This window comes from Dendrobates tinctorius, unplaced genomic scaffold (genome assembly GCF_039654945.1).
Source record: "Dendrobates tinctorius isolate UK_male_01 unplaced genomic scaffold, ASM3965494v1 ptg000186l, whole genome shotgun sequence".
NCBI lineage: Eukaryota > Metazoa > Chordata > Amphibia > Anura > Dendrobatidae > Dendrobates > Dendrobates tinctorius.
The window spans coordinates 2285997-2299252 of NW_027361853.1; the positions used below are offsets into that span (position 1 = coordinate 2285997).

The window sequence follows — 13256 nt, forward strand, 5'->3', positions numbered from 1 at the left end:
TCTCTATAAATCAATTTTATAACTTCCCAGGTAGCCTGATTTAACCCTGGTCATACTGTTTCGGAAGTTGTTCTACAACCTGTGACCCATCATCACAGCCACGGATGGCAAAGAGCTTCCTTTTCACTCTTTTTGTTGGTGATGTATATGAAGGAGGGTGGCTGTTTGGCCTTATCTAAGTCAGCTCTCTTCTCAATGTAAAGACAACCATGATAGAGAAAGCGCCTGGCTTAGCAAATGAACTAAGCTGTGATGCTGAGTCACTTCGCGCAGACAAGCCGTGAGGCAGGGAAGTCAAGGAGTACAAGGTCAAATGCCAGGAGAGTAAAGGCCCCGTCACACATAGCGAGATCGCTGCTGAGTCACAACTTTTGTTTGTTTTGTGTGTGACAGCGACCGGCCCCCCTGCCGGTATCGCTGATCGCTGCAAGAAACCTCTGGACATTTTTTTCGTCGCTGATCTCCCGCTGGTCAGCACGCATCGCTGCGTGTGACAGGCAGGAGACCAGCGATCAGCTGTAAAATAATAAAAAAAATAAAAAATATTGTTATTCTCACCTTCCGGCGTCCCGCGCAGCATTCCCGCCTCTCTCCACGCTCCGGTCCCAGTAATCCTTTGCAAGAATGACTGCGAGACTTCGCGATCTCGCGAGAATGGATGTCATCGCGGTCATTCTCGCAAAGGATTACTGGGACCAGAGCGTGGAGAGAGGCGGGAATGCTGCGCGGGATGTCGGAAGGTGAAAATAACAATATTTTTTATTTTAATTCTATTTTTTACATGGATCCATGGCATCAGCGCTAACGAACACAGCGACGCCTCACGCTCGGCATCGCTGTGCTAATCGCTGGTGAAGCTGTCTGTTTGACAGCTCCCCAGCGATCACATAGCAACTTACCAGCGATCCAGACACGTTGATATCGTTGTCGGGATCGCTGGTAAGTTGCTATGTGTGACTCCATCTTAAGTCAAAGAGGAAAGGGATAAGACAAACAAATTGTCAAAGCCAAATTCAGGGGGCCGGCAACTAAGGTCATAGTACGTCAAAGGCTAAAGAAGTAATACAAATGAGTAGTCAAATGGCAAATCCAAGGTCTTGCAACAAAGATCAAACTATCAGAACACAGCAAACACACCACCAGGAAAGGCTATGGCTGGCAGTGGTCTGACCATTGACAACCATCTAAATACCCAGGCATTCACTCTGAATGGGAAACACCTGGAGGAAACCCACAAGCCCAGCAGCTGAGCTGTCACTCACAATACTAACAGCCTAGGATGCCCCCTCCTCTGATTAGGCAGCTGGCCTGTCACTCACAATACTGACAGTCAAGCGCGCCCCAGATCCTATAGGGCGGCTGAGCTGTCACTCACAGTGTCCTTATAGCACGGTTAGTGGTAGAATCGTGACATGAGCTTAATTTTGGTTATTTTAACATTTTCAAATCACAGGACATGCTGTTCTGACATTGAAGAACCCCTTTAACCTTATGTGACATAAAAGAACACATGATACATGGGTTACATTATTGTAGACTCACATGTGACATTTTAACTAGTTTTTAAGGTGAGAAATAGTTTTGTAGGAACTAATTGTTTAGCTGTAGCCTGTTTGTCTTGATTATGTAATCTGTGCCGAATATTTGAGCTTTTTCTTATTTAGCAGAATTTGCAATGATCCTTCGGTGTCAAAATTGTTTTGGAAAAAGGCCTAACATGGGTTTACTGAATAGACCTTTACCCATTTCAAACTATTCTTGAGTCGTTCTGAGGCAGCAGTTTGCTTAAAACACTACCATATTGTGTTAAGCTAATAATGATGTAATTGCTGCCTATCCTTTACAGCACCAACCCATTTTTATACAGCTGTATGCTCTTTTGCAGTGAGTATGTATAGGGCTGTCCCCTTTCAGTAAATGAATGATGTAAGGAAGCAAACTGCTCTACCTTCACCTTACCCAGGTCCACTGACGGGTCTCCACCGCTTCTCCTGGTGTTTGGCATTGGCTGCGGCACTGATGTCACATCGGCAGCACAACAGCCAATCACGTGAGCTAAGCAGCTCTTAATGGGGCTTTTGTTTACACTGGCAGAGCCATTAACCTTACTGTTTGGCTGCCCGCTGTCGACGTGACATTAGCGCCACAGCCAATGGCAGACACCGGAAGCTGCGGCGGAGACTTGGTGAAGATGAGTACAGCGCATTTGATTCTTTATAATAACCTACCGCTGACTACACTCTTTAATTGAAAGTGAACAACCCCTTTAAATGCCAGCACTTAGCACCTAAAAGCAGACAGAAGCACAGAGTTTTATGTCACACTAGTAGATGAGTGGGCAGCAATAACATTAAGGTTTGGGTGCTATTGGCAATGCTTGTCATGCAAATATTTAAGGGGGAAGATTTGGTTTTGTTAACTACTTCTGCTATTTCATTCAGAAAAACACACAACAGAAAAGGCTACAGTATTTACCTGCCCAGGTGACAGAAACTAGTGCACTAGCAGGATGCAGCAGCCCCCCTTTATGAAGGCGGAGGCAACACCGGTGCAAAATGCTGATGAGACAACCACTCACAATTCATGGAGGTGGTGATTGCCTAGTATTGAGAGTGCACACATAAAATGCTTGTATAGGGCACTGGTCACACACATGTAGTGCACAGGGTCTGGCTTAAAGCCTTTTAGTGATGCCCATACAATTAGATCAGACGGACTGCTCAGCACTATATAAGTGCACCCCTCCGGGCAGACACCATAGTTTACAAGACCAACATTGATGGCCCGGTTATATACTGTATTGCTGGGCAGCTCGTCTGATCTAATAGTATGGGCATCACTAATGGGCTGTAAGCCAGATACTGTGCAGTACATGTGTGTGACCAGTGCCCTATACAAGCCTTATTTGTGTGCATTCTCAACACTAAGCAATCACCCCCTCCATGAATTGTGAGTGGTTGTCTTATCAGTATTTTTCACCCTTGTTGCCTCTGTCTGATTTTACTGGAATTATACCTAAAACATTGGGGAAAAGGCGAGTTTGAGTAACCCATGTGGATCCACTTCACAAAACAAAATTTAAATGGGAGTTTCCTGTTAAGCAAAGCAGCTGTGCTTACGATTTCAGATATGTTGGTTGTATTTAAGATGCAGTGAGTGATTTTTGCGACAAGGTATTTGTAGGTCTTTAGATCATCCACTATTGGTAAGTACTGGGTTCTGGTTCTGCTTGTCCTAAGTTCATACATAAGAATATTAAAGAGATGTATTCACTTACAAATCATAAAGCTGATCAATGATCATGGTGTGTTCATCTGCATTTTTACGTTAGTAACAGGCTATTTACTGAAGCAGAGACGTATACCACTGTCATTTATGAAAACTGACGCAAACAGAAAATGGTAATATAAACCTCAGTGACAGTAATTCGCTCTTATTTATAAGCCCAGATTTGGAGAAAATGTGGTTAAGTAGATGGTATAGAATAAAATGTTCACAATCCAGTCCATGTACCCATTTCTGCCCTGAATTCCAAGCTAAATTTTTGTCCTTGTAGACAGTGGAAAAGTCCTGGTTGTGTTGTATTAAGGATACAGAAGTGAGAGTTCTGCATTCTCTCTTAAAACAATTCATATATTAGCATTCTCCTAAAAGTCGCAGTTAACAGTCCATCTCAACCCTTGATATGTGTAATGCAGAACCTAACCATGCCATGATGGTATCACTGTTCTAGTCTGGAGGGCAAGATCAGGAGAGGAAGAGAACCAAACGCAGAGGAGACCTCTACTCCATACAGACGTCCCTGATTGTGGCTGCCCTGAAGAAGATGTTACCCATTGGGCTGAACATGTGCACTCCGGGGGACCAGGAACTGATATCACTGGCAAAGAGCAGATACAGTCTTGTAAGTAACACGACATAGACATTTCTCCATATCCCTCACATCAGTGATGTTAGATCATGGCTGCCAATGTGTGCGATTAAAAAAAACCCCTGTATTCCGCTGCACTCATTTATATACAAATTATCTTCTTGAATTGCTGATGACTGCACATAAATGCCGTTACCATTTTGGATGTGCATGGACTACAAGCGTCACATTAGCATTGCTATCTGTATGTAGGGACAATTCTCTTGCTTAGTATTCCTATACTGCAGATTTTAAATAGAGACATTGTGCTGTGGATTTATTCTGACAGCTACTTGTTTCAGGACTTATATACATAGGGACGCCTATAATAACCGACTTTGTCGAATAAATAGGTCCTTTTGTATTGTATAATTAAACATTTATTTCTGTTACTTTATTATCCCAGAGATGGATTTTTTTTAATGGATCTAGTTAAATAAGCTGAATGGAAAAGTAGAAGAATTAACAGGCCGCCTTGTAATATCAGTGTGACAAAGCTGATTGAGAGCGGTTGCCCTGGTTACACAGATTCCGCAATGATTGGACTTTATTCTGGTTCAACTTATCTGCTGATATTCTCATCAATTAATTTTTCTTTAGTTTAGTAGGAAAACGATGTGAACCATGTCTTGAGTACCTTTTCAGGACCATGGACAGTTCTCGTTGAAAATTTGTGCTAGTACAGTGCAAACAACCAGAAATGAAACCATTTCTGCCCAATGGTTGTCAGTCCGGCTATAGGGTCCAAGTCTGCATTTGACTGCAGACTTGTGAATTCTCACATCGTGCGGACTGCCCGCTGAGTATTCTCCTGTGCCGGAGTCGGGATCTGGCGGTCATGTAATTGCAAATGTACGATTTGCATACTCCCGCCCACATTCCGACTAGACATGTCCGGCCTCGCTCAATACAATTGTGTTAAACAAGGCCGCGCCCATCTACACGGCAAGTAACCGCACGTGTGCAGATCACATACTTGCAGTCACATGCCTGCCGTCACCAGAGAATCCTCACAGCACACAATGAACCCGATGTGAGGATTCATAGGTCTGGTGTGCAGTCACATAGAGTACCACTATTGGCCATAGGATGTGTTTGGTATTATTCCATTCTTTTAAATGTGGATACCATTAGATAGCCCTAGGATACAAATTGCCTTCTTTCTATATCAAAATCTGCAGACCTTTTCTTCTAATTCTGAACAGACCCTTTAGTAGATGATCACACATTGCATATGTAATGTAGATTTTCTGAGCAGATTTGGGTGCAGAAAATAATCCAAAGTATAATGCAATACGAGGTAAACTGAAGAGATTACAACAAATCTCATCTAAATTTTTGCACTGAAATTGGCTTGAGCTGCAGAATTCAAAAACCTACAGACTGCCAATTCAGCTTAGAGTCAGACACTTATGTAATGGAAAGGATAACATTTCCTGGAAATTAGTAATAAAATCCGCATCTAATATGTGTGGACTTTACTGTAAATTTTACTACAGAAAATCTGCAGACTGCAGAAAAGATTTCGAGGCAGAACGTTCTGCAACTGCCCCATTCATCTGAAACAATCCTATTCAGATGAACGAAACAGATTTTTAATCACCTTTAGGCCACATTCACACGGTCAGTATTTGGTCAGTATTTTACATCAGTATTTATGAGCCAAAACCAGGAGAGGAACAGAGGAAATGTATAATACAAACACGTCACCACTTCTGTATTTTACAAGCCACCAAAATCGTTCAAGGAATCAGCATAGAGTATCAACATATTATTTACAAGTTGCCAAAGGCAAATAATTCCTAACTGAAGATTCCAAAATGTAAAATGTAACTTTTAATAATTACTTTTAATAAATATATTTTATGGAAAATGTGCACAATTAAAATCATAAATAACGTGATGGCCTTATTATTCTTAAGTGGAGATCCATATTACATGGTAACATAACCATTCAGCAAATTACAGAAATGTAAGAAGGACAGTTGATGCAGTCAGCCAGCAATATGTGTGGCCTTTCGGGCTCTCTATACTCCACACAACATTCAGCTATTTCAAAGCTGAAATGCCCTACATATGACCTATTCAGGTTCTCAGCGTTATATAACTGTATATAATGTAATATAGCAGTAGCAGCTAACCCCTATAAATAATATATTTTATCCTATTAAAGTAGGGGGTTATGAAACCCAGGCATTACCTAAATTAACATTCAGGTCCACTGCTACCTAATTCAACAACTACCTAACTAATCATATGTTGTTACTTCCCTTAGAGGATCGCACCATAATAAATGTAACTAATCTGCGTCAGACACTGCTTCATGTGACCGCGGACCACATATACGGTAATTGCTTGTTGTGTATTAGACCAGCACATCATTGTTCATTAAAACAAAAAAACAGCTGCCTCCCTAACAGGTTTCACCATTACTGGCGTACTCAGGGGTAATAAGGCTGCAGTGGCTACTGGGCGTGTCATTTGACCATATAAAGGGTTGGTTGTGATGTCACTAAGTTCATCCAATCACTGCATGTTATACAACTCCCAATCCTACAGGTTCTTAGATAAGCTAAAGACACTGATAGGTTTATATACAACATGGATTCCCATAGGTGCCAGTGTTCACAGCATATTACCCTATCCATCCAATAAAGGCCCTTATAATACTAGAACTTACCAATCAAAAAGTACTTCCGGGTCATCCATTTTCACCACATATTAATATTTTTCTCAAGCTCCAATTGCCAGTAAATCTATAATTTACATTGCTCTCAAGAATGATCCAAATAATCATTAAACTCTATAGACAAAAGGAGAGAAAGGAGCCTGTGTTATATCCTAACAGGAGGTCCATGACAGGAAGTGACATGGGCACTAGTTAAGGTGGTAACAAAAAAGGACCTGTGAGATGCACACAGGAATATCACAACAGGACTTTCTGAGGTCATGTGACCGGAACTGACATCACCTTCCGACGTCATGTGACCATGCATCACAACAGGACCTTCAGAGGTCATGTGACTGGAGCGGACATCTCCTTCTGAGTTCTTGTGACTGAAACTGCCATCACAACAGGACCTTCCGAGCCAACTAATTTACAAAAGGACCTGGGTGCCTGTTAACTAGCCTAACAGGACCTGCCAATATCTTGCTCTTCTGCTCATTCCACACTGTGAAATCAGAGAGTATATTAATACTGCTATCACTACATTGTTTTTCGTGTTAATGGCTGTTATTTTAATGTTTCCTAGAGGTTATTGATGATATCTCTAAAATGATGAATATAATATATTTATTTATATTGATGTGAAATACTGACCAAATACCGATAGTGTGAACAAATAATGATTTGTTTGGTAGATACAACTTTATATAGCCCCAATTTACGCTGAAATATTGTAATCATAGGTCAGTATAAAAGTACTAGGTTATTCATAGAGTATCATGGTGGCTCAGTGGTCAGTCCTGGGTTCGAATCCCACCAAGGACAACATCTGCAAGGAGTTTGTATGTTCTCCCCGTGTTTGCGTGGGTTTCCTCCGGGCACTCTGGTTTCCTCCCACACTCCAAAAACATACTGATAGGGAATTTAGATTGTGAGCCCCATCAGGGACAGTGATGAAAATGTGTGCAAACTGTAAAGCGCTGCGGAATGTTAGCACTATATAAAAATAAAGATTATTTATTTAAGGCTTTAAATGAAGGATTTTATTACAGAAAGATACAGATGAGGAAGTTAAAGAACACCTGCGCAGTAACCTCCACTTGCAGGAAAAAGTAAGTACTATAAAAATGGATAAAGTGACAGCATTTTTTATAATATTGGTTACAAAGCTTCAATAAACCAACACTTTACTATGCAGTGACCAAATATCTACACTTTACAGCCAAGGTTGAAATATTGACTTGAAAAAGTATACCTCATGACACATTTTTTTCCATAATACCCACAGACTTAAATGTATTCTATTGTTATTTTACGTGATATTACCAACACTAAGTAGCAAGCATTTGTGAAGTGTACAGGAAATGATACATGGCTTTCTAAATATTTTAAAAATATAAATCTGAAAATTATAATGTGTATTTGTATTCAGCTCCCCGAGTCAATACGTTGTTGGATCGCCTTTTGCTGCATTAATACATATTTATGCATCTTAATGCATCTACAGGCTGAAATGTTTGCCCATTCTTATTTGCACACTCGATCTAGCTCAGGGAGATTAGATGGTGGAGTCTGTGAACAGCAATTTTTAAGTCTTCCACAGATTCTCAATGGGATTTAGGTCTGTACTGTGACTGGGTCGTTCACACACATGTATATGCTTTGATCAAAACTATTCCATGATAAATGTGGCAGTATGTTTAGGCTCTTTATCCTGCTGGAAGGTGAGCCTACGCCCCAGTCTCAAGTCTTTTGCAGCCTCTAACAGATTTTCTTGAGAATTGCCCTGTATTTATTTCCATCCATCTTCCCATCAACTGTCACCAGCTTCCCTGTCCCTGCTGAAGAAAAGTATCCACACACAAATTGATGCTACCACCACCATGTTTGAAGGTGGGGATGGTGTTTTCAGGGTGATATCCAGTGTTAGTTTTTCACCACACATAATATTTTTATGTATTGATCTGCATGGTGGCTCAGTGGTTAGCATTGTTGCTTTGCAACGCTGTGGTCCTGGATTCATATCCCATCATGCTATAAAGTTCAAGTCCTCTTTTTCTCAGAAGAGGCAATTTGCATATCACATCATGGACAACATCTTCAAGGAGTTTGCATGTTCTCCCTGTGTTTACCTGGGTTTCCTCCCACATTCCAAAGAATGGTTGGAAATTCAGATTGTGAACCCCACTGGGAACAGTGATGATAATGTCTGTAAAGTGCTGTGGAATATGATGACGCCACATAATCAAAGCATAATAAATAAATATTTTCTACAATAGGGGTCACGTAATTGTGCTTTGATAACATCTCTTTGGCTACTCAGAATTCAGAATTAGAATATTTACCGTTACAGGGAAGCTATGTAACTGTGCAGTTTATCGTGCTATACATACACTACTGCTGGAGTCCAGGTGATTGCTATTTACACAGAACCATAATGTGATATACATATCTTCCTTGGAGCTGTATTGAACTCTATACCATATGGTGTGGTGATTTATAAATCTGTAGATATATATATAGTACATTATATGGGTTCTCTATATAGCAATCACACCACCTCAGCTGCTAAAGAACTTCATATATGACTATTCTATACAGAGCTGTATAATAAACTTCACTGTACATTATATGAGTTCTAGATACAGAAATCACACCACCTCAGCTGCTGCAGAACATCATATATGACTATAGTATATTAAAATAGTCATATATGATGTTCTGCAGCAGCTGAGGTGGTGGAATTTCTGTATCCAGAACCCAAATAATTGACAGTGAAGTTTATTATACAGCACTGCAGCAGCTCTATATATAGAATAGCCATATTTGATGTTCTGCAGCAACTGAGGTGGTGTAATTTCTGCATACAGAACCACTATAAGAAGTGCTAACTTACTGCACACAGTAACACAGACATCAGCCAGTACTAGTCTAGCAGAGTATATATTATATATATTACACATGACCGGACCTGTGGGGATTGGGAAAAGGATGGATATTGGATGATTCACTCCACAACAATAAGTAAATGGACTAGGAGAAGAGCCAACCAGCCATGGCTGAGCCACTGAGTCGGCCTGGGCCTGACCTGGGCTGGAGCCCGGCCCCCTGGAAAGGAACTACTGGAGTACTGCTAGTGGAGTGAAATGAAGTGGTGCCACTGGAGACTGGAGTGCAACAAAGACAATCAAGTCCATTTTGAAACTTACTTTTCCATTACTCTTGACGAGTCAGTCGACTGGGCCACATGCCAGGAGAAGATCGCAGCTAGCAGGGGGTGTCTTCTGTTGTTGTGGTGGGCAGGCAGCCGACGGGACAGGTGAGGAAGACAAAGGGTGGTGTGAATGGTTGATAAGCTCAGGAGACGTCCAGTGCTTACCACTGATTGACTCAGGGCCAGGCTGACGCAGTGACAACGCCTCCTGTCCTCCCTCCTACATTTATTTATTTAAATAATTAAAAAAAAAACAGTGTGGGGACCCCTCTATTCTTGATAACCATCCTTATTGAAGCTGACAGCTGAGAGTCGGTGAGTTTTGACTGGCTGGTTATCAAAAATCCAGGAGAAGCCACGCCGTTTTTTTTTATTATTTATTTACAGCTCAGGAGCAGCTAATGAATACCCCATCAGCCGCTCCTGCGCTCGCTGTTATTAGCAGCAGGTGTTGGATGATGGGAGCAGTTGTCCCATCCACTGACACCAGTGACCGGAGGCAAAGTTTATACCTCCGATCACAGCTGAACGCTCATGCTGTATTTTGACAGTGTGGGAACCGTAGCTCTCTGACCAGCGGGGATGACTTCACCGCCAATCAGAAGCGGTGTCAGAAGCGACAAGCACCCTGTGTTTGGCTGCCGAACCCAAACAGTAACACGGACTTCATGGTCAAGTCCGTGTTCGGTGTCCGTGCCCAAACAGTAGGTGGTCAGTACGGACGTCAAACGTTACTGTTCAGGTTTGCCCATCTCTAATCCTGAGCCATCCACATCTATTTTTATTTTATAGAATTGTTAACTTATATCACAACTTTGCTAAATTTTTCTTCTTGATCCATAACAGCCCATCACCATGGTGATGCTCGAGTCTCATTAGCAAATACATAACACAAGTCAGAGCTCCCATATTTTTTAACCACCACGGCTCCGCTCCATTCACCTGGGGCTCTTCAGTTCTCCGGATCGGAAGGTGCCATGATGGTTGGACTACCAGCGATTGGAAATTTGTCCCCAATCCTGTATATAGGGGATAATTTTTAAACTTCAGAGCACCCCTTTAATAAGAATAAGTCTATTAAGGTTTAAGGTGATTTAGTGGTTCTGTCTGGAACTTATCAGTGATGCACTTCCCCCATAACCCTGCACTAGGTATAACACAATGGACCAATTTCGGTTGGAATATTTATTGACTCTTTTCATATTTGTTTATCGTATTTGTATTCACTATTAAGGTTCTCATCTATTCTTTCTGTCTAATCACTTCTTGGCACTGCTGGGTTAGTTGGGCATCAGTCTTTCATCATGTCTGCCAACGTTTATTATAGAGCTCCACTTGAATGAGCAGCAGAGATGATTAAACACTTTGTAATCATTCATTTACATGATTTTTTTCCTTTCACTGTGACTCTATGACCTGTGCCGGGTGCTGTTTGAGTGCTGATCACTTTAGCAGCTCTGATTTTAAATGTCTTTTTTGACACACACCTGGATCCAATTAATTTGCTGCCCCCCCATACCCCACAAATTATCCATGATTTCCTTCATTTATAGCTAATGCGTGTTATCATATATGAAGATAAGACAAGCTACTAAGCTACTCAGCCTTCCCTTGTCCTACACGTTTGAATACTGACCTTGTCTTTATTTTCTCTCTGCCAGTCCGAAGACCCCGCAGTGAAATGGCAGCTGAATCTTTACAAGGATATATTAAAAAGTGAAGATAGCGATTCTGAACAAACTGTGGAACGTGTGCAGAAAATCTCTGCAGCTGTCTTCCATCTTGAACAGGTAAAAGGGTCTTAAGTGTTCGAAAACAACACAGGAAAACCATGCAGTCAATACAATTAAACTGTCCACAGAGATAAAGTCGTATTGAAATTCCCTACATTATTCTCTGTCTGATATTTGCACATGTACTACAGGTGGAGCAGCCCTTGAGGTCTAAGAAGGCTGTCTGGCACAAGCTGCTATCGAAACAGAGAAAAAGGGCTGTTGTGGCGTGCTTTCGCATGGCTCCCTTGTACAATCTGCCAAGGTTAGACCCCAGAGATGTGTCCTATTTCCTTCTTTGTCATTACTGTTGAGCCTGAAGCTTACTAGGAGATCTGGGTGTCCTTCTGTGAATGATCTTTGCTACAGAATAACCTGACATGCAACTCTCTGCTTTGTATCTATGCTATGTTGTGGTAATGTTGCACTTTGCATTTTTACAATGTTGAGAACTTGTTCATGCCTAAAGCCATGTTATCTCATGAAATGCCAAACTTATATACATAACTGACTTGTCAAACACATATACATAAGTTCTTAGATAATGCGGTTTGTCACAAACGTTGAAACAGCAAAAAAAGAAAAAAAACAGAATCGGCCATTAATATCTTTCTTTAGAGCAGGCTTTTGATCTGAAGTCCACATTGTTAATATTACATAACCCTAAATATAAAGTGCAGCCACCACCTTTAAGGCCTCGTTTACAGTATTCTATTAACCTGTATGTAAGTCCCTAATCCTCTCTACATAGCATAAAAAATAACTTTTATTATACTCCCCATACTGTGCAGTTTGGTCCAATTGGTTTCGCTGGCCGTGCTTCGGTGCCTCCTCTAGTGTCGCTAGTGCTGTTGTCCTGCCCTGCTTCATGTGGATGATGTGCCTTACATCATCCACACAGTGTTGTCCCCCAATCGCTCCCCTGTACAGGTGTGCTTCACTGTTCCCTGCAGAGAAAAGTGCTGTAATACGCATGTGCCGACTTTACTTTTGGGTCATCGGCGCTCTTTGATCTCTCTTGGCAATTGAGCACTACAGTACTTTTCTCTGGCCTCAGCAGGGTAGACCAAAGTACGCTTGCAAAGGAGCGTGATGTGGGACACTGTGTGAATAACATAGCATGCGTCATCTATATGAAGCAGGGCAGGATACAGTGCTTGGGTCGAGACAGGAAGCGCTGAATCGAGACTAGAGACTCCAACTGACCACACTGTATGGGGGTTATAATAAAAGGTATTTTTGTACTATGCAGAGGAGATTGCGGACTTGCATACAACTTATTAGAATACTGTATCAGAGGCCTTAAAGGTGGTGGCATTCTTTATACTGGGAAATCCTATTGACAAGTTCCCGTTAAGGGTATGTTTTACAAGTAACGTATGTGTTGCACATTTTCTGTTTAGATTTGCAGCCATAAAAAAGAGTTTATTACAGTGGTAGAAAAGTGAATGATAATTTGCTAAATCTTCTCCACACACGGGAAAAATCTGTAGTGAAAATTGATCTGCAGTATGGATGCGTAACATTTCAATTCATTTTCACTGCAAAATTCAACCTATGCAATGCAAAATACCTACATTTTTGCTACTACAAGGGATGACACTTAACTGTTCACCTTTAGACAGCTTGATTCTCCTGAAATGCTAAGCAGTAGGTAACAATACAAGACAGACACAATGTGCAACATGTCTG

The 13256-nt window shown here is 41.3% G+C and overlaps 1 protein-coding gene across 1 annotated transcript in view; it reads left to right on the top strand.

The window, feature by feature from the left end:
• RYR3 (ryanodine receptor 3) overlaps nucleotides 1-13256 on the top strand; it is an 869465-nt gene that overhangs the window by 693480 nt on the left and 162729 nt on the right. The window contains exons 71-74 of the mRNA XM_073552155.1: nucleotides 3734-3904; nucleotides 7631-7690; nucleotides 11454-11582; nucleotides 11717-11829. Coding sequence (XP_073408256.1) covers nucleotides 3734-3904; nucleotides 7631-7690; nucleotides 11454-11582; nucleotides 11717-11829 — 473 coding nt within the window. The remainder of the gene's footprint in view (nucleotides 1-3733; nucleotides 3905-7630; nucleotides 7691-11453; nucleotides 11583-11716; nucleotides 11830-13256) is intronic.